At 44.2% G+C, this 21,492-nt stretch overlaps 1 protein-coding gene across 1 annotated transcript in view; it reads right to left on the bottom strand.

Moving 5' to 3' along the window:
* The window catches only part of vwa8 (von Willebrand factor A domain containing 8), a 375,899-nt gene that overhangs the window by 194,638 nt on the left and 159,769 nt on the right, over positions 1–21,492 (bottom strand). The window contains exons 20-22 of the mRNA XM_078232307.1: positions 18,847–18,918; positions 3,332–3,408; positions 1,117–1,192 (exon numbers count right to left, since the gene is read on the bottom strand). Of these exons, the coding sequence (XP_078088433.1) occupies positions 1,117–1,192; positions 3,332–3,408; positions 18,847–18,918 (225 nt within the window). The remainder of the gene's footprint in view (positions 1–1,116; positions 1,193–3,331; positions 3,409–18,846; positions 18,919–21,492) is intronic.

The raw sequence follows: 21,492 nt of genomic DNA, 5'->3' as shown, positions 1-21,492 counted from the left end.
AGTGGTAATGCGGGGTCACTTTTAACATTTAAGAAAAACTTGGACGGGTTCATGGATGAGAGGGGTGTGGAGGGATATGGTCCAAGTGCAGGTCAGTGGGACTAGGCAAAAAATGGTTCGGCACAGACAAGAAGGGCCAAAAGGCCTGTTTCTGAGCTGCAATTTTCTATGGTTTCAATGAAGCTGTGCACACCATTTACAAGATGCACAGCAGGAATTCCTTGGAAAAAGGCAGCAGATACCTGGGAACACCACCACCTGATCAATCACAATCCTGACTTGGAAAGATATTGCCATTCCTTCACTGTTATTGGGTCAAAATCCTGGAACATTCTCCCTAATAACACTGGGGGTATACCTACACTTCAGGGACAACAACGGTTCAAGAAGGCAGCTCACCACCACCTTCTCAAGGGCAACTAGGGATGTGTAATAAATGCTGGCCTAGCCAGTGATGCCTACATCTCGTAAATGAACAAAAAAAAGACTAGACTGCAGTACTCCCCCATCACTGCACCATTCCCTCACGGCTGCACGTGATTGTCAGCTTTGAGTTTTGTGCTTCGGTCCTGGAATAAAACTTGAACTCTGAACCTTGTGACTCAGGGTGCTACTGACTGAGGCACAGCTGACATTAGAGTCAAATAGAATCTTCCAAAAACAACATCATTGAGGCACAGGTGAGTGCTAGCTATCATACAGACCTCTCCGTAGCCTCGCCCCTCCCTATAGTATTTCCTCGCCAGCCCTACAATCCTGCAGGATATCTGTATTCCTTCTGGCCTCTTGCCCAACCCAGATTTTGATCACTCCTCCATTGACAGCCAGCCCTTCAGATGCCTAAGCCTCAAGTTCTTTCAATTCCGACTGAAAATTCTCCGTCTCTTGTCATTCCTTAAAACCCACCTCTTTGACCAAGTGTTTAGTTACCCATCCTAATATCCCTTTCTGGGTGATGATATCAAATTCTGCCTGATTACACTCCTATGTTCAAAGCATTAGAAACACAAGTGCTTGTTGTTACTTTAATCCATTTTACCTTAAATCAGAAAGAAGAGAAAGGGCTGGTTATTATATGTTTAACAATTAATTTGAAATATGAATGCTAAAACAGACCAGAGGAGAATCTTCATATGTGATAACTCCATGTTGAACTGATGGCTGGAGAGTGAGACTCTGCACGGTGGTGTCTCTGAAATAAAGTAAAACAACACATGTCACAAAATCAGTTGACAACATACGAAAAACGTGATTTACAGACAACAGAGTTTTGCCATAAATTAACCAAATATAGTGCAGAAACATGGGTGATCGTGATAAAGCTAAACACAGAAAAGATACACAATTAGAAACAGTGACTCTTTATTTGTTATACAACGGTATCTTCCATCAGGAAACTGGATCTAGACTTAAAAGGGGGAAATGCAGGGTGTTGGGGAAACAGAAGGGCAATGGGAATGATTAGATAAGTTTTCAAGGAGCCACAGGCATGGTGGGCTGAATTGCTTGATTCTAAGCTTCTATTGATGAATTATAGAAAAAAAACTTGCGTTGATCTAGCACCTTCTCATATCCTCAGGAGGCCTCTGATAAAAGTTTGATTGCTACAAGTGACAGAGTGGACAGTGAGAAACTATGGGTGCGATTTTCCCTCCCTTCCCACCAGCAGGATCTTCCTGTCCCGCTGAAATCTACCACAGGTTTCCCAGTGGCGGGTTGGGCAAGCCATGCAAAAGGCCGTAGACTTCGCTGGGACCAGATGGTCCTGCCCGCAATCAAAGAAGATTCCCCTCCGCTGCAGGAAAACCCGTTGCAGGGAGGGGGCTGGAAAATTCCAGCCTATTTCTGCTGATTGAGAAGTCTAGGAACAAAAGGACAGAGCCTACAAATTAGATCGACGTCATTCAGGACTGACATCATGAAACACTTTTACATAAAGGACAGTGGAACTCTCTTATGTTAATGGTAATTGATGTTAGAGCAATTACTCACTTTAATTGAAAACCTGATTGATTTCTGTGAACCAAAGTTATCAATGTATAGAGGGCAAAGGCAGCTGTATGAATAGCAGACTCAAGGGGATAAATGGTCCACAACTGATAATATGACTACCCTTGGTAGGAAAGCTTTGTGACAATTGAGGTTGTGACAGGCACTATGTGAAATGCACTTTTTCCAACATTACCATTCCAAAAGTAGGAGCAGGCAGCTATTGTAGATTGTTACTGACTAGAGAAAACAGTCTTGTCATTCTTCACTCACTGGGAGGTAGGCAAGCTGGACAAAAATCAGCAAGAATTTCACAACTAATTTCACTGGGAATGCAGATAATGACCTTGAATATTTTTAGAAACACAGCTGCACTGCAGGTGTCCCAGTTTCATTTGTTACTGAAATGTACTGTTCAAACTTCAGTTCAGCCAGAAGGTTTATTTCATGGACAGCTTGGCTTAAAAAAAAACTGCTAATCTAAAGAACTAAAACTTGTGGCCTTCAAAGATCTCACTGACCATTATCTTCATTCAAAATGTGCAGCACAACCTACATTGAGCACAGAATGCGAGAACTTCATGTATGGCATGTTGTATTCTTACACATCAAGAAAATACTTAGAGATAAAATACTTCATAACATGACTAACCAATTATTCAGATTACTGAATTTTAAGCAGTGGGGGCGACACAGTGGCACAGTGGTTAGCACTGCTGCCTCACAGCTCCGGGGATCCGGGTTCAATTCCGGCTCGGATGACTGTCTGCGTGGGGTTTGCACGTTCTCCCCGTGTCTGTATGGATTTCCTCCGGGTGTTCCGGTTTCCTCCCACACTCCAAAGATGTGCAGGTCAGGTTGATTGCCCCTTTGTGTCCAAAGATGTGTAGGTCAGATGGATTAACCATGGTAAATGTGCGGGTCCACAGGGATAGGGTGGGGGAAAGGGCCTGGGTAAGATGCTCTGTCAGAGAGTCAGTGCAGACTCGATGGGCCGAATAGCCTCCTTCTGCACTGTAGGGATTCTATGATCAGAACATGGACAGGCTGGTAAAATGATCATAACTTCCTGACTTTTGTACTCTGTGTCCAGGATTCCATGAGCTTTATTAACCTGTCACCTTCAAAGGTTTGTGTCCAATGTCTCTTTCTCCTTGCATCCCCATTAAAATTAAAGGGTAAAAGTTGGGCTCTTTCTTACAAATTGCTACCGATGGCAATGCCCAGCTCTAGGGAAAGAGTCACTGTGCTAGGGCAGCTGTTAACAAATGTTGGGCCCTCAGCAAATTAGGCGTGTCAAGAATAATGCCGACTACTTATAATTTGAACAGTCAATACTTACCTGTGAAGCTGTAAATATTCCCTGGGTCTGTTCAATAAATGTAGGAAATGGTCAACAATCTTGTTTTTGCCCACACCCTAAATAAATGATAAACAGTGACCATTAACAAATAATAATTCAAAGAACCACAGTCAATACCTGACCTATTATTGGGTATAAAATTTAAGTAAGACTAATCCAAAACAGGCAGTGCAGGCACAGTAGTGGAAGCAGTAACATACATATAACCGTTTGGGTAGTGCAGCTCAGTTTTGAGATCACCCTTTGGTCACATGGGTTTGTACATCAAAAAAGCTATGTGCATCTATTGAAGGCACGTGCAGAGCAGAAACATGGGGCTTCACTAAAGATCAGGAACCAGCAGAGAGGCAAAATCATGTTCCTTGGTGATGCATTGTGCAGCTGCACTGGGAGAGACTCCGGAGCATCTCTCTACCTGGGGATGATAGGGACACTCCATCTAATTGGAATTCAACGGTCATTATCAAGACTTTTACATTATTAAAAATAAATGACCAATGAACAATTTCAATCATCTAACCTTTTGAATTTTGTGGAAATTACAGCTTGTGTGCCTATAAGATTTGCAGGTGAAATAAGTAAATCAATCTCAATATTGTTCCTAGGCAACATAGGCCCACAAATCGGCAAGCTCAATCGAGAGAGCCTGAGATGGCTGGTGTGAGGAATCAATCTTACTGATGTAAAGCACATGAAGCTGTTTTCAGAGCATGCTTTTTCTGCTGTGGAATTACTTAATAAGGGCAATGGTTGAGAAGTGTTTAACACGCAAGTATAAAATTTCAGCCTCCCATCAACAAAAATGAATCCATTTAAATACTCTCCTAAATTGTACTCTCACGCAATGTTGGAGCTGCCAGGCTTCTAACAGGAACATGTTTAAATTTTAATCCACAACACATGAACATCACGGTCAGAGCTGAAAGTTTTTGCTCATGCCCAGTTTTTGATTTGTTTTATTGTTGTCACATGTATTAGCATGCAGTAAAAAGTATTGTTTCTTGAGCGCTATACAGACAAAGCATACCGTTCATAGAGAAGGAAGTGAGAGAGTGCAGAATGTAGTATTACAGTCATAGTAGGGTGTAGAGAAAGTGCCCTTAGGATGTTGATGGTGGCCAATGTCTTAAACCATGTATGATGAAGGTGCTCCCAAGATGATGTTCGGTCATTGTAATGATATGTTACGAGGAATGTCAGGTCTACTGACACTCTGGATTCTGACTTTGTACCTGAAGCACTTTTAGGAAGTGGAGACAAGTTTGTAAATAAAAGGAAGCTGGTGAAGGGACACCAGCCTCTCAGGAGTTATTTCAGTCGTGAATTCCAGGATTGCACCCTGCGACGATGGCAGAACAGCAATTTATTTCCAAATCCGGGTGCTGTATGTCTTGGAGTTGATAGTGTTCCCATGCATCTGCTGTCTTTGTCAATCCAGCTGGTTTCAGAGTTGTTGCCGCAGAAGCCGTGGTGAGTTACTGCACTACATCTTGTAGATAACACATGCAGTAGTGACAATATGCTGGTCGTGGAGGGAGTAGATGTTTACAAGCTTAAATATACACTTAACGCCTTTAGCATAATAAAATTCTGAAGGTACGTCACAGGACATTATTGAACAAACAGTAACACAGAGCCACAAAGGAGGTAGATAAGATAAATGACAAAAAACTTTATCAAAGAGGTAGATTTAATGAAGTGACTTGAAGAGTAAAGAGGTAGAGAGGATCAGGAAGAATTTCAGGGATTAGGGCTAAGGCAACTGAAAGCATAGCCACAAATTATTGAGTGATTAAAACATTGAATGGGAAGAATGCAACAGCATTAGTTTCTCTTGACAGGACAACCCGCACATCTGAGGAATTAGCCTGGTGAATCCCCTTAGGACTGCCTCCATCATTACTATATCCTTTTATGGTCAGGGGGCCAAAACTATATGCAGTATTCCCGGTGAAGTCTCACCAACACTGTTCAACTGCAACAAAACCTCCCTATTTTTAAACTCCAACTTTTTTGCAATAAAGGCCAAAATGCCATTTGCCTTCTTAATGAATTGTTGGACTTGCCTGTGAGCTTTTTGTGATCCATTCACTAGAACACTTAGATCCCTCTGTACTTCGCTTACCTGCAGTTTCTCTCTATTTAGTTAACAATCTGCCTTTTGATTCCTCCAACAAAGTGTATGACCTCACACTTGCCCACATTAAACTCCATTTGCCAGGCTTTCTATCTATCTATATCCCATTGCAAAATCACAATATCCTCATCACAACCTGTCCTTCCAGCTATCTTCGTATTATTGGCAAATTTGGAAAATTTACATTCTGTTTCTTCCTCCAGGTCATTAATGTAAATAGTTAACAATTGTGGGCCAAGAATGATTACTACGCTACTCCACTAGTTAGGTCTTTCCACCCTGAAAAGGATCCACTTATTCCAACTCTGTTTTCTATATGATAATAAGAAGTCTCACAATACCAGGTTAACGCCGGCATCTCCACATCATTCGATATGATAGCCAGTTTTCAATCCATGCTGACACACTTCCTCCAATTCCATGGGCTTTATTTTATGCAGTAAGAAGTTTAACAACACCAGGTTAAAGTCCAACAGGTTTATTTGGTAGCAAAAGCCACACAAGCTTTCGAGGCTCTGAGCCCCTTCTTCAGGTGAGTGGGAATTCTGTTCACAAACAGAACTTATAAGACACAGACTCAATTTACATGAATAATGGTTGGAATGCGAATACTTACAACTAATCCAGTCTTTAAGAAACAAAACAATGGGAGTGGAGAGAGCATCAAGACAGGCTAAAAAGATGTGTATTGTCTCCAGACAAGACAGCCAGTGAAACTCTGCAGGTCCACGCAACTGTGGGAGTTACAAATAGTGTGACATAAATTCTGATTCTAGGATCGCATGATAAAGACTCAGGAGGAAAAAAGCAGAAATATTTATGTGAAATAGTGTGACATAAACCCAATATCCCGGTTGAGGCCGTCCTTGTGTGTGCGGAACCTGGCTATCAGTTTCTGCTCCGCGACTCTGCGCTGTCGTGTGTCGCGAAGGCCGCCTTGGAGAACGCTTACCCGAATATCAGAGGCCGAATGCCCGTGACCGCTGAAGTGCTCCCCAACAGGAAGAGAACAGTCTTGCCTGGTGATTCACCAGGCAAGACTGTTCTCTTCCTGTTGGGGAGCACTTCAGCGGTCACGGGCATTCGGCCTCTGATATTCGGGTAAGCGTTCTCCAAGGCGGCCTTCGCGACACACGACAGCGCAGAGTCGCGGAGCAGAAACTGATAGCCAGGTTCCGCACACACAAGGACGGCCTCAACCGGGATATTGGGTTTATGTCACACTATTTCACATAAATATTTCTGCTTTTTTCCTCCTGAGTCTTTATCATGCGATCCTAGAATCAGAATTTATGTCACACTATTTGTAACTCCCACAGTTGCGTGGACCTGCAGAGTTTCACTGGCTGTCTTGTCTGGAGACAATACACATCTTTTTAGCCTGTCTTGATGCTCTCTCCACTCCCATTGTTTTGTTTCTTAAAGACTGGATTAGTTGTAAGTATTCGCATTCCAACCATTATTCATGTAAATTGAGTCTGTGTCTTATAAGTTCTGTTTGTGAACAGAATTCCCACTCACCTGAAGAAGGGGCTCAGAGCCTCGAAAGCTTGTGTGGCTTTTGCTACCAAATAAACCTGTTGGACTTTAACCTGGTGTTGTTAAACTTCTTACTGTGTTTACCCCAGTCCAACGCCGGCATCTCCACATCATGACTTTATTTTATGCACCAGCCTGTTATGCGGCATCTTGTCAAATGTCTTTTGGAAATCTAAATACACAACATCCAAAAGTTCCCCTCTATCTACTCTTCCTATTACATCCTCAAAGAATTTGAGCAAATTTGTCAAACGTGATTTACTTTTCATAAAACCATGTTGACTAGGTTTGATTCAGGTCACTGAAAATGGCAATGCAGATGGAGAAGGTAGTCAAGAAGGCATACGGCATGCTTTGCCTTCATCGGCCGGGGTATTGAGTTTAAAAATTGGCAAGTCATGTTGCAGCTTTATAGAACCTTAGTTGGGCCACACTTGGAATATAGTGTTCAATTCTGGTCACCACACTACCAGAAGGATGTGGAGGCTTTGGAGAGGGTACAGAAAAGATTTACCAGGATGTTGCCTGGTATGGAGGGCATTAGCTATGAGGAGAGGTTGGAGAAACTTGGTTTGTTCTCACTGGAGCGACAGAGGTTGAGGGAAGACCTGATAAAAGTCTACCAGATTATGAGAGGCATGGACAGAGTGGATAGTCAGAAGCTTTTTCCCAGGGTGGAAGAGTCAATTACTAGGGGGCATAGGTTTAAGGTGCAAGGGGCAAGGTTTAAAGGAGATGCATGAGGCAGATTTTTTACACAGAGAATAGTGGGTGCCTGGAACTTGTTGCCGGGGGAGGTAGTGGAAGCGGATACGGTAGTGACTTTTAAGGGGCATCTTGACAAGTACATGAATAGGATGGGAATAGAGGGATATGGTCCCCGGAAGGGTAGGGGGTTTTAGTTAAGTCGGGCAGCATGGTCTGTGCAGGCTCGGAGGGCCAAAGGGCCTGTTCCTGTGCTGTAATTTTCTTTGTTCTTTGATTAGCTATTTCCTCTTTGATTATTGAGTCCAGGGTGTTGCCAATAATAGATGCTAAACCAACTGGCCTTTATCCCCCCGCCTTCTGCTTTTCTCCCTTTTTGAACAAGGGTGTCACATTGGCTGTTTTCCAATCTTCTGGTACCCTTCCGGAATTTAGCGAGTTATGAAAAATTTCAACCAATGGGTCCACTATCTCTGCAGCTACTTCCATTAAAACCCGAGCGTGCAGTTCATTGGCTCCTGGCAACTTGTCCGCCTTAGCTCCTTGAGTTTCTCGAATACTCTGTCCCTTGTAATTGGGATTTTTGTAAGTTCTACCATGTTATTTCAAATCAGCCCATTTCATAGAAATCATAGAAGCCCTACAGTACAGAAAGAGGCCATTCGGCCCATCGAGTCTGCACCGACCACAATCCCACCCAGGCCCTACCCCCATATCCCTACATATTTTACCCACTAATCCCTCTAATCTACGCATCCCAGGACACTAAGGGGCAATTTTAGCATGGCCAATCAACCTAACCCGCACATCTTTGGACTGTGGGAGGAAACCGGAGCACCCGGAGGAAACCCACGCAGACACGAGGAGAATCTGCAAACTCCACACAGACAGTGACCCAAGCCGGGAATCGAACCCAGGTCCCTGGAGCTGTGAAGCAGCTAACCACTGTGCTACCATGCCCCTGGTATTTGCAATGTCTTCCACAGTGAAGGCTGATGCAAAAAATTTATTTAGCATATCTGCTATATCTTTGTTCGCTGTTACCAATTCATCTGCCTTGTTCTGGAGAGGTCCCACATTTACCTTAGCCACCTGCTTCGGCGGCATGGTGGCACAGTGGTTAGCACTACTGCCTCACAGCGCCAGGGACCCAGGTTCAATTCCCGGCTTGGGTCACTGCCTGTGTGGAGTTTGCATGTTCTCCCCGTGTCAGCGTGGGTTTCCTCCCACAGTCTGAAAGACGTGCTGGTTAGGTACATTGACCCGAACAGGCGCCATAGTGTGGCGACGAGGGGAATTTCACAGTAACTTCATTGCAGTGTTAATGCAAGCCTTACTTGTGACTAATAAATTAACTTTAACTTTCCTATTTATATATCCATAGAAACTCTAACTGTTTTTATGCTCTGTGCAAGTTTTCTTTCAAAATACACTGAAGCGGTTCAAGAAGGCAGTTCACCACCACCTTCTCAAGGGCAGTTGGGGATTCGCAACATATGTTGGCCAAGCCAACAATGCCATTCATGTGAAAGAAAGAAAAAAAATGTTTTGCTATCAGTTTTCAACACCCCTCAGGATGTTGTATTTCACAACAAGATAGACAGTCATCATAAATCCAATAAATGCCATCACATTCAGTTGAGGTTTATTTAAAATTGTATTTAGAGTGTTTTTGCACTTTTTAGTAGAGATATTGCCCCAACAATCTGTCCTGGTCCCCCCATGCCGACACTATAATTAAAAAACCCCACCAACGCCTCTACTTTCTCAGAAGACTAAGGAAATTTGGCATGTCAGCTACGTCTCTCACCAACGTTTACAGATACACCATAGAAAGCATTCTTTCTGGCTGTATCACAGCTTGGTATGGCTCCTGCTCTGCCTCAGACCGCAAGGAACTACAAAAGGTCTTGAATGTAGCCCAATCCATCAAACAAACCAGCCTCCCATCCATTGACTCTGTCTACACTTCCCGCTGCTTCAGCAAAGCAGCCAGCATAATTAAGGACCCCACACACACTGGACATTCTCTTTTCCACCTTCTTCCTTCGGGAAGGAGATACAAAAGTCTGAGGTCATGTACCAACTGACTCAAGAACAGCTTCTTCCCTGCTGCTGTCAGACTTTTGAATGGACTTACCTTGCATTAAGTTGATCTTTCTCTACACCCTAGCTATGACTGTATCTCTACATTCTGCACTCTCTTGTTTCCTTCTCTATGAATGGTATGTTTTGTCTGTTATAGCGTGCAAGAAACAATACTTTTCATTGCATAGAACATGGAAAAAATACAGCACAAACAGGCCCTTCGGCCCACAAGTTGCGCCGGTCATGTCCCTACCTACCTAGGCTTATATATAGGCTTACCTATAACCCTCAATCCTATTAAGTCCCATGTACTCATCCAGAAGTCTCTTAAAAGACCCTATCGAGTTTGCCTCCACCACCTCTGACAGCAGCCGATTCCACTCACCCACCACCCTCAGTGAAAAACTTACCCCTGATATCTCCTCTGTACCTACTCCCCAGCACCTTAAATCTGTGTCCTCTCGTAGCAGCCATTTCAGCCCTGGGAAAAAGGCTCCGATCTATACCTCTCAACATCTTGTACACGTCTATCAGGTCACCTCTCATCCTTCGTCTCTCCAAGGAGAAAAGACCGAGCTCCCTCAGCCTATCCTCATAAGGCATGCCAACCAATCCAGGCAACATCCTTGTAAATCTTCTCTGCACCCTTTCAATCATTTCCACATCCCTCCTGTAATGAGGCGACCAGAACTGAGCACAGTACTCCAAGTGGGGTTTGACAAGGGTCTTATAAAGCTGCATCATTATCTCCCGACTCCTAAACTCAATCCCTTGATTGAAGGCCAGCACACCATATGCCTTCTTAACCACCTCCTCTACCTGCGAGGCCGATTTAAGAGTCCTATGGACTCGGACCTTCTGATCCTCTACACTGCTAAGAGTCTTACCCTTGATATATGTTAATACATGTGACAATAATAAATCAAATCAAATCAAATGTGGAGACACTGAGGCGCTTTAAACACTGTATTAAACGTTTTAAACTTTAAAAAAGGTCCTTAGCAGCCAGGCTGTCATTAGGAGGGGAGCCCCTACACAGGACGGGCCAATGGCTGAAGTTGAATCAAGGAATTCAGGCCTCCAGGCAGCTTGCTTGACTAATCCCTGGAGGGCCAGAACACCAGGCCTTAATAAACTTTCAAGGATTCTTCACTGGCTACCCACCACTTGCTGGCGGGTAGCTCTGGCACACACACATCCGGCCGCCAGGAAAACTGCTCAGGGGCAGGATGGAGCAGGCAAACCAACATGCCAGCTGGCAGTGTGAATTTCCATTCCTACTCACCCCTGCTTGCCTCATCAAGCCCTCAAGGTGAATTCCTAGTTCTTTTAATCATCTTAAAAAGCTAAATTAGATCACCCCATATTCTGTAACACTAAAGCAATACAAGTCTAGTCTATTCAATTCAGTCTCCTAATTTTACCCCTGTCCTTTCCGAGTATTATTCAAGTAAATTTGTCCTGCACTCCATCCTAAGCCAAAATATCCTTGCTGACATGTCTTCTTCTCACCCTCAGAGTCGAGGATGATTTGCTTCCACACTAAAAACGAGTTCTCAGTTGACTGAAGAGTCCAATGCGTGACCTGCAGTCTCTGTCCCAAGTGGGACAGATGGTGGTTGGAGGAGTAGGTGGGTGGGGTGCCCGGGTCACTGCACCCTCCTTTCACTGTCGACATTTGGCTTCAGCTTGCTCTTGCCGATGTTCAGCTCCTTCCCAAATGCTTTTCCTTCACTTCGGGCAATCTTGAGCCAGGGATTCTCAGGTGCCTGTGGGGATGTTGCACTTTATCGAGAAGACTTTGAGGGTTCCCTTGAAGCATTTCCTGTGCTCTCCTGGGGCTCACTTGCCATGTTGAAGCTCTGAGTAGATTGTTTCAGGAGTCTCGTGTCAGGCATGTGGATGATGTGGTCTGCCCAGCGGAGCTGATTAAGTGTGGTCAATGTTTTGATGTTGGCCTGAGCAATAACACTGATGTTGATGTACCTATCCTGCCAGTGGATTTACAGGATCTTATGAGGCAGCACTGGTGGTACTTTCCCAGGTTTAGAGATGCCTGCTGTACACTATCCACATCTCTGAACCATTTTGGAGGGTGGGTATCACTTCTGCTCCGTGGACAATGAGCTTGGTGCTGGGTCTGAGATCCTGGTCTTCAAATACTCTCTTCCTCAGGTGACCAAAGCCTACCCTGGCACATTGAAGGTGGTGTTGAACCTCATTATTGATGTCTGCCCTCATTGACTTAAGGCTCCCAAGGTACGAAAAGTAGCCCACGTTATCCAATGCCTCTCTGTGGATTTTGATAACCAGGAGCATGGACTCCTAAATCTCACTGGACTTAACAGTTCCAAGCTTCTTCCCATTTAGAAAATGCTCTGATCTAATTTTCTTAGGTCCGAAGAATCTGCTGCACACCTAAAAATCTGTCACAGTTTTGACCACTCATTTAATCAAGCTACACATCTTTGCAACTATATTATAGAACTATAGAATAGAATTACAGAATCCAGGAGGCCATTTGGCCCATCGAGTCTGCACCGACAATCCCACCCAGGCCCTGTCCCCATAACCCCATGCATTTACCCTAGCTAGTCCCCCTGACACTAAGGGGCAATTGAGCATGGCCAATCCAACAAACCCGCACATCTTTTGACTGTGGGAGGAAACCAGAGCACCCGGAGGAAACCCTGCAGACACGGGGAGAATCTGCAAACTCCACACAGACAGTGATCCAAGCCGGGAATCGAACTCGGGTCCCTGGCACTGTGAGGCAGCAGTGCTAACCACTGTCCCACCATGCCGCCCACTTACTCTGACACCGAATTGAATATTGTCAGCAAACTTGAATACATCATAGTCTGTTATTCCTTTATCTATCATTACGGATGGCACAGTGGCTAGCATTGCTGCCTCACAGCGCCAGGGACCCGGGTTCAATTCCAACCTTGGGTGATTCTCTGTGTGGAGTTTGCGCGTTCTGCCCGTGTCTGCGTGGGTTTCCTCCGGGTGCTCCGGTTTCCTCCCACAGTCCAAAGATGTGTACGTTAGGCAGATTAGTCATGGCAAATGTGTGGGGTTAGGGCCGGGGGGGGGATGCTTTTTTTTTGGAGAGTCGGTGCAGACTCAATGGGCTGGATGGCCTCTTTCTGCACTATGGTTAATGATTAATCCTTTGTAGATGAAAAGCCAAGCTCCAACGAAGATCACATTTGATCAAATGGGGTGCATACCCATTTCTACTCTACCCCTCATATCTCCTAATCAATGTTACCTAAGGTCCAACATTTTTTCAATATTACCTGCCCCTACTCAAGTCCCACCTCAGACAGATACCAGTCAATCAGGGGCCAGCAGTTCTCCAGTGCCAGCAGTTCCATTGGGAGCAGTGGCCACTCCCTGTGCTGCACTCGGGGCTTGAGGAGTCATTGCGCGCTGGGTTCGATCTTGGTAGGTGTTTAGGGATCTTACCCGGGTCATATTAGCAAGTCCTGGCTGGTATTGCCAAATTCTGATGGTGCTCCCTTAATCCCACAATCGAGATAATTCCTGTAGGATATCACTTAGCACAGTTTTTCATTCAAGAAAGTCTCTTTTGCCCCTAAAACTCGAATTTCTGTCCTTCAATCATAGAAACCCTACAGTACAGAAAGAGGCCATTCGGCCGATCGAATCTGCACCGACCACAATCCCACCCAGGCCCTACCCCCACATCCCTACATATTTTACCCACTAATCCCTCTAATCTACGCATCCCAGGACACTAAGGGGCAATTTTAGCATGGCCAATCAACCTAACCCGCACATCTTTGGACTGTGGGAGGAAACCGGAGCACCTGGAGGAAACCCACGCAGACATGGGGAGAATGTGCAGACTCTGCACAGACAGTGACCCAAGCTGGGAATCAAACCTGGGTCCCTGGCACTGAGAGGCAGAGTGCTAACAACTGTGCCACCGTGCGCAAAAGATGTAGTCATCTCTGCCTCAACTACTCCTGGTAGCAAAGCATTCCATTTTTAATAGCCCCCTATGTAAAGAAAATTCTCTTCACCTCTCTCCTTCAGACTGTAACTGGTGATCCCTCACCACTGACCCTCTTGCCAGGGGAAATGGTCTTTCCCTATTAACTCCATCAAAGCTCTTCATTTTAAAACCTTTATTAAATCTCTTCTTAACCTTCCCTGTGCCAATGGAAATAGTCCCAGATTTCACCTGATAACTATAAATTTCACCCCTGATATCATCCTAGAAAATCAACGTTTTCTATGGTTTTAATTGCCTTTCTGTAATGAGGCCCTAAAACTCTAAATGTAGCCCTAGTACTGATAATTTGATTAACATAAGTGTTCCAAAATCCAAAATTACGCACTTATGGGGCAAACAAATGAATTTGGAACCTCCTGACTTAAAGGGCTCACACACCATTTGACTTCCCACGATTAGTCTTCGGGCTAAATCCAAAGCCATTTATGACTGAAGAATAACGGTTTTTCTATACATGAATTCTGAATTTCAAAATAAAACAAGATTGTCCCTGTCACTTTGAACTGTATAATATAAAAGTAATGAAAATACAATGATAGATTTCACTCACGAATACAGCTATATGATTTTTTCAAAACTTCTAACTGGAAAGCATCCTTTATGCTACTACTGACCTATTTGCAAATTTAACCACTAATTTCACTGGCACACACTTCATTATCAATATCAATTTGTGCTATTCTAATGTAAGTGAGTTGAACATGCAAATTAACCTTAATTGCTGATGCTGTTTCCTAGAAAATATTCTTTTAAATTAAACATTTACAATTGGAGAAATAGGTGTTTTCATTTGATTACTGTAGCTAGCCTTTCCATCATCAAGTATCATTTTAAATTAATTGCAAGCCATAAAGCTTGCATTGAAACTCACTGATGTGCAAATGTATGCAAAGTTATAGAAAAATAACTTCATAATGAAGTAGAAAATAGCTTTGGAGAAATTCTCCTGCATCACGGCCAGATCTAAAATGTATAATGGTTTTTTAAAAAATCATCATTAAAAATGAATGGATCTTCTCAAGCACACATTGCTTTGTGCTTTGATCTTTAATGCTTAGTGCAGCACTAATCTAGTCAGAGTAAAGTCAGTGAACTTCTTTTCGCTATCTTACGTCAATGACCCAACCAAAGCCAAACCGCCACGTTTTGGCATTTGCAGTCGTTTTTGAACGAGTTTGACTCTGGGCATCACTTTAGAGAAAGCGAACAGGCGCTCATAGGAGCAGCAGGAACAAACGTTATGCAGAAAGAAAGACTTGCATTCACCGAGCACCTTTCACAACCTCAGGAAGACAACATTATGTTACAGCCAAGTGGTTAGTTTCGACGTTTAGCCACGGTTGTATGTAGGAAAGGTTTTTTGCGGCAAAGATTGAGGGAGAATCTCAACATGTTCAACATGTTGTGAGGTTAAGAGAGAGTAAGTAATGCTAGATTATATTATAGGGGTGGCACGGTAGCACAGTGGTTAGCACTGCTGCTTCACAGCTCCAGTGACCTGGGTTCGATTCCCGGCTTGGGTCACTGTCTGTGTGGAGGTTGTACATTCTCCTCGTGTCTGTGTGGGTTTCCTCCAGGTGCTCCAGTTTCCTCCCACAGTCCAAAGATGTGCGGGTTAGGTTGATTGGCCATGCTAAAATTACCCCTTAGTGTCCTGAGATGTGTAGGTTAGAGGGATTAGCGGGTAAATATGTAGGGATATGGGGGTAGGGCCTGGGTGGGATTGTGGTCGGTGCAGACTCGATGGGCCGAATGGCCTCTTTCTGTGCTGTAGGGTTTCTAAGATTCTAAGATATCCACTGGTTGCTGAATCAGTAAGGAGGAGGCATAGCTTGAAAATTCTTACTTGAAGAATAAAGGTGAAATTCAGATTTTACAGAGGGTTATTGGAATGGAATGCACTTCTTCAAAGGGCTATTGAGGCAGAAACTGGATCATTGAAAAACATTTGTGGAGGAATTTTTAAAGGTAGGAAACAAAACGATAAAGAGAAAAGGAGAGGAAGTTGGGAAGAAGGGTAATAGAATTTGGGGAAATACTCAAGTTGAAGATCAGCAGAAATCTGAAAAATCAAATAATCTCCTATGCTGGAATTTCAATGATTCTATATCATCTGTATTCACCAGTGATTCATGAACCGAACTAAAAGCTAAATATAATGACAATTAGGGAGAGGAGTCAAAATGGATTTGCATGAAGTGCGCATGATAAAATAAAAAACACCAACTGAACAAAGAACAAAGGCAAGTACAGAACAGGAATAGGCCATTCGGCCCTCCAAGCCTGTGCCGATCATGATGCCCTAACTAAACTAAAAAAAACCTTCTGCCCTTATTCAGTCCGTATCCCTTATTCCCTCCTACCCATGTACCCATCTTGTACTCAATGCCCCAGCTGATGAAGGCAAGCATGCCATATAGCTTTGTAATCACCTTGGCCACCTGTGTTGCCACTTTTAGGGAGTGTGGACCTTCTCGCCCAGATACCTCTATATGTTAATGTTCTTAAAGGTTCTGCCATTTACAGTATAATTCACACCTAAATTAGATCCACCAAAATGCATCAACTCGCATTTGTCTGGATTAAACTCCATCTGCCATTTCTGTGCCCAAGTCTCCAATCTATCGATATCCTGTTGTATCCTCTGATGATCCCCGGCACTATTAGCAACTCCACCAACCTTTGTGTCATCCGCAAATTTACTAATCAGACCACCCACATTTTTCTCCTGATCATTTATATATACACCACAAACAACAGAGGTCACAGCACTTGGACAAGTTGGGCCGAATGGCCTGTTTCCGTGCTGTAAACCACTGATCCCTGCGGAACACCACAAACTAAGGATCTCCAATCTGAAAAACACCCTTCCACCGCTACTCTCTGTCTTCTATAACCAAGATGTGGAGATGCCGGCGTTGGACTGGGGTAAACACAGAAAGAAGTCTCACAACACCAGGTTAAAGTCCAACAGGTTTATTTAGTAGCAAAAGCCACTAGCTTTCGGAGCGCTTGCTGCTCCTTTGTCAGGTGAGTGGGATTTCAGTTCACAAACAGGGCATATAAAGCCACAAACTCAATTTACAAAATAATGGTTGGAATGCGAGTCTTTACAGGTAATCAAGTCTTAAAGGTACAGACAATGTGAGTGAAGAGAGGGTTAAGCACAGGTTAAAGAGATGTATATTGTGTCCAGCGGGACAGTTAGTGAGATTTTGCAAGCCCGGGCAAATCGTGGGGGTTACAGATAGTGTGACATGAACCCAAGATCCCGGTTTAGGCCGTCCTCATGTGTGCGGAACTTGGCTATCAGTCTCTGTTCAGCGACTCTGCGTGTCGTATGTCGTGAAGGCCGCCTTGGAGAACGCTTACCCGAAGATCAGAGGCTGAATGCCCGTGACTGCTGAAGTGCTCCCCAACAGGAAGAGAACACTCTTGCCTGGTGATTGTTGAGCGGTGTTCATTCATCCGTTGTCGTAGCGTCTGCATGGTCTCCCCAACGTACCATGCCTCGGGACATCCTTTCCTGCAGCGTATCAGGTAGACAACGTTGGCTGAGTTGCAAGTGTATGCACTATGTACCTGGTGGATGGTGTTCTCACGTGAGATGATGGCATCTGTGTCGATGATCCGGCACGTCTTGCAGAGGTTGCTGTGGCAGGGTTGTGTGGTGTCGTGGTCACTGTTCTCCTGAAGGCTGGGTAGTTTGCTGCGGACAATGGTCTGTTTGAGGTTGTGCGGTTGTTTGAAGGCAAGAAGTGGGGGTGTGGGGATGGCCGTGGCGAGATGTTCGTCTTCATCAATGGCCTGTTGAAGGCTCCGGAGAAGATGTCGCAGCTTCTCCGCTCCGGGGAAGTACTGGACGATTATCCCCATTGATGTAGACAGGTGCATGTTCTCCTTTACACTTCCTGAAGTCGATGACAATCTCCTTCGTTTTGTTGACATTGAGGGAAGGATTATTGTTGCCGCACCAGTTCACCAGATTCTCTATCTCATTTCTGTACTCTGTCTTGTCATTGTTTGAGATCCGACCCATTACGGTGGTGTCGTCAGCAAACTTGAAAATAGAATTCGAGGCGAATTTGGCCACACAGTCATAGGTGTATAAGGTGTATAGTAGGGGGCTGAGATCACAGCCTTGTGATGCACTGGTGTTGAGGAGGTCGTGGAGGAGGTGTTGTTGCCTATCCTTACTGATTGTGGTCTGTGGGTTAGGAAGTTCAGGATCCAGTTGCAGAGGGAGGTGCCGAGGCCCAGGCCTTGGAGTTTGGAGATGAGTTTCATGGGAACAAAGGTGTTGAAGGCTGAGCTGTAGTCAATAAATAGGAGTCTGATATAGGTGTCCTTGTTGTCTAGGTGTTCCAGGGTTGAGTGCAGGGCCAAGGAGATGGCGTCTGCTGTGGACCTGTTGCGGCGATAGCAAATTGTAGTGGATCCAGGTCGTCTGGGAGACTGGAATTGATTCATGCCATGACTAGCCTTTAGTTGATGAGTTAGAGGGTGGGTGATGGGGTGACCCGTGCAGGGATCAGTCTGGGTGTTTGAAATAGTTACGCTGAAGTTAGAAGTGGTCTTCTTCCTTCAAGTTCTTTCAGAGTAACTTTCAGAGTACCGCAAAATCTGACACTGGGAAGCCAGCAAGTTAAATAGAATCCCTACGGTGCAGAAGGAGGCCATTCGGCCCGTTGAGCCTACATTGACAACAATCCCATCCAGACCCTAGCTCTGCAACCCCACGTATTTACCCTGCTAATCTCCCTGACACTAAGGAGCAATTTAGCGTGGCCAATCAATCTAACTCGCTATTAATTTGATACTGTAGCTGATCACCTATTCAAAGGTCGCATTTTACATTTCATGACCGAGGATTTGTTTTCCAGGGTTGGACGGGGGGTGCAATGACTGGTTGAGGTATGGGAGTTCCAGGTATGTTGTGCAATTAACTACAAATTCACTCCTTCAATAATGAGGGCTCACCTGATTTCCAACCAACAGAAGGTGTTCTCCAAGCAGAAAGTCCTTGAGCATGTCCTCCATTACTTCCATGTGCTAAAGAGAGACCAGATATCTTAAGTGAATTTTTTAGTTTGAAACAAGAAATGTTCCAACTAACAGAAGGAAGATCCCTTGAGCGTCCTGTCACATCAATCAAGGCAAGTTGGATAATGCACTGTTAAGAGTATTAAGGATCTAAGATGAAGATATAGCTCAACTATGTTCTGGTTAAATGGAGGAACAAGCTTAAGAGGCTGAATGGTTTACTCTTGTTGCTATGTCGAGTGGAATATTCTGATGCTAGAAAGCAACTATGTACATTCAGGGTCAGGCTTTTCAATTTAAAGTAATAAGGATGAATGATAAATAGACAACTCAATAATAGATTAACTGCTGCTGCTGAGGGATATTTGAAAATTAGCAAGTATGTAAATGGGAAAGTCAGAAATGAAAACTGAATTTTTCAAGGTGCTTTGGTTTATTAATGGAGATTTGATTTTTAAGCTGCTTTGCTTTTATCAAGCTGCTTCCAAGAAGGAAAACGCCTGCAAAAGAACAGTTATGTTGCCAAACCAAAATGGGCCATAATCTTTGCAACTGGATTATCTTGAGGTAGAACGACATGTGAAAAAGCACTGAGGAGTGGGTCACCACAGACTCTCCAGTTTACTAAAATAAAAGCAAAAATACTGCTGATGCTGGAAATCAGAAAAAACCCCAGAAAGCACTGGAAATACTCAGCAGGTCTGGCAGAATCCGTGGAGAGAGAAATAATTAAGGTTTCAAATCAAATATGAATCTTCTTCCAACAGAAGGAAGGTAGAAATATGCTGTGAAAGGGGGCATGGGGAGGAAGAATAAAAGGGAAAGTTTGGGATAGGGTAGAGGGCAGGAGAGATTAAATGACAAAGATGTCATGGAACAAAATGCAAAGGGAGTGGTAATGGTTGTAGTAAAGAAACAAATAATTTGTCCCCAGTGCTGAAAGCAGAATAATGAACAATTCTGTCCAAAAGCAAAAACCTGAATAACAAGGTTCAGACCAGCAGTGTGGCAAAAAAATAATCAGAATTAAAACAGAGGACAGAGTTCATGACCTGGAATTGTTGAACTCAATGTTGAGTCCAGAAGGATGTAAAGGTATGATTCCTCATGCTTCTGTTGAACTTCATTAGAACAATGCATGAGGCTGAGGGCAGAAATGAGTGTGTGAAAGCAAGGTGGTGAATTAAAATGGTGGGCAACTAGAAGCTCGGGGTCATGCTTGAAAAATGAGCGGAGGTGTTCCATAAAGTGCTTGTTTGGTCTTCCTTATGTAGAGGAGGGCGCATACAGAATACTAAATTGAAAGAAGTACAAATAAATCGCTGTTTCACCCGGAAGCAGTGTTTGGGGCCTTACCAGGTGAGGACAGAGAAGGTCAAGGGGCTGTGACTGCATGGGAAGGGGATGAGGTGTTGGGGGATGATTGAGGAGGGGGGTGATTGAGGAGTGGGCTCGGGTGTCATGGAGGGAACAGTCCGTTTAGAATGCTGACAGCTGGAGCAGAGGGGAAGATGTGTAACCTGCCCTATTATTTCACGGGATGTTGGCATCGTTAACCAGGCCAGCATTTATTGACATCCCCCCCCCCCCCCCCCCCCACTGCTCTTGAGAAGATGTGGTGAACCGCCTTAGAACCATAGAAAATTACAGCTCAGAAACAGGCCTTTTGGCCCTTCTTGTCTGTGCCGAACCATTTTATGCCTAGCCCCACTGACCTGCACTTGGACCATATCCCTCCACACCCCTCTCATCCATGAACCCGTCCAAGTTTTTCTTAAATGTTAAAAGTGATCCCGCATTTATCACTTTCTCCGGCAGCTCATTCCACACTCCCACCACTCCCTGCGTGAAGAAGCCCCCCCTAATATTCCCTTTAAACTTTTCTCCTTTCACCCTTAACCCATGCCCTCTGGTTTTTTTCTCCCCTAGCCTCAGTGGAAAAAGCCTGCTTGCATTCACTCTATCTATACCCATCAAAATCTTATACACCTCTATCAAATCTCCTCTCATTCTTCTACGCTCCAGGGAATAAAGTCCCAACCTATTCAATGTCTCTCTGTAACTCAGCTTCTCAAGTCCCGGCAACATCCTTGTGAACCTTCTCTGCACTCTTTCAACCTTATTTACATCCTTCCTGTAACTAGGTGACCAAAACTGAACACAATACTCCAAATTCGGCCTCACCAATGCCTTATATAACCTTACCATAACACTCCAACTTTTATACTCGATACTCCGATTTATAAAGGCCAATGTACCAAAGGCACTCTTTACGACCCTATCCACCTGTGACGTCACTTTTAGGGAATTCTGTACCTGTATTCCCAGATCCCTCTGTTCAACTGCACTCTTCAGAGTCCTACCATTTACCCTGTACGTTCTAATTGGGTTTGTCCTTCCAAAGTGCAATATCTCACACTTGTCTGCTGCGTTAAATTCCATTTGCCATTTTTCAGCCCATTTTTCTAGTTGGTCCAAATCCCTCTGCAAGCTTTGAGAACCTTCCTCACTGTCCACGACATCTCCAATCTTTGTATCATCAGCAAATTTGCTGATCCAATTTACCACATTATCATCCAGATC

The sequence above is a fragment of the Mustelus asterias genome, chromosome 17 (genome assembly GCF_964213995.1).
Source record: "Mustelus asterias chromosome 17, sMusAst1.hap1.1, whole genome shotgun sequence".
Classification (NCBI taxonomy): Eukaryota; Metazoa; Chordata; class Chondrichthyes; order Carcharhiniformes; family Triakidae; genus Mustelus; species Mustelus asterias.
Note: the sequence above shows the minus strand (reverse complement) of the source record. Positions and strands in the feature narration are given on the sequence as shown.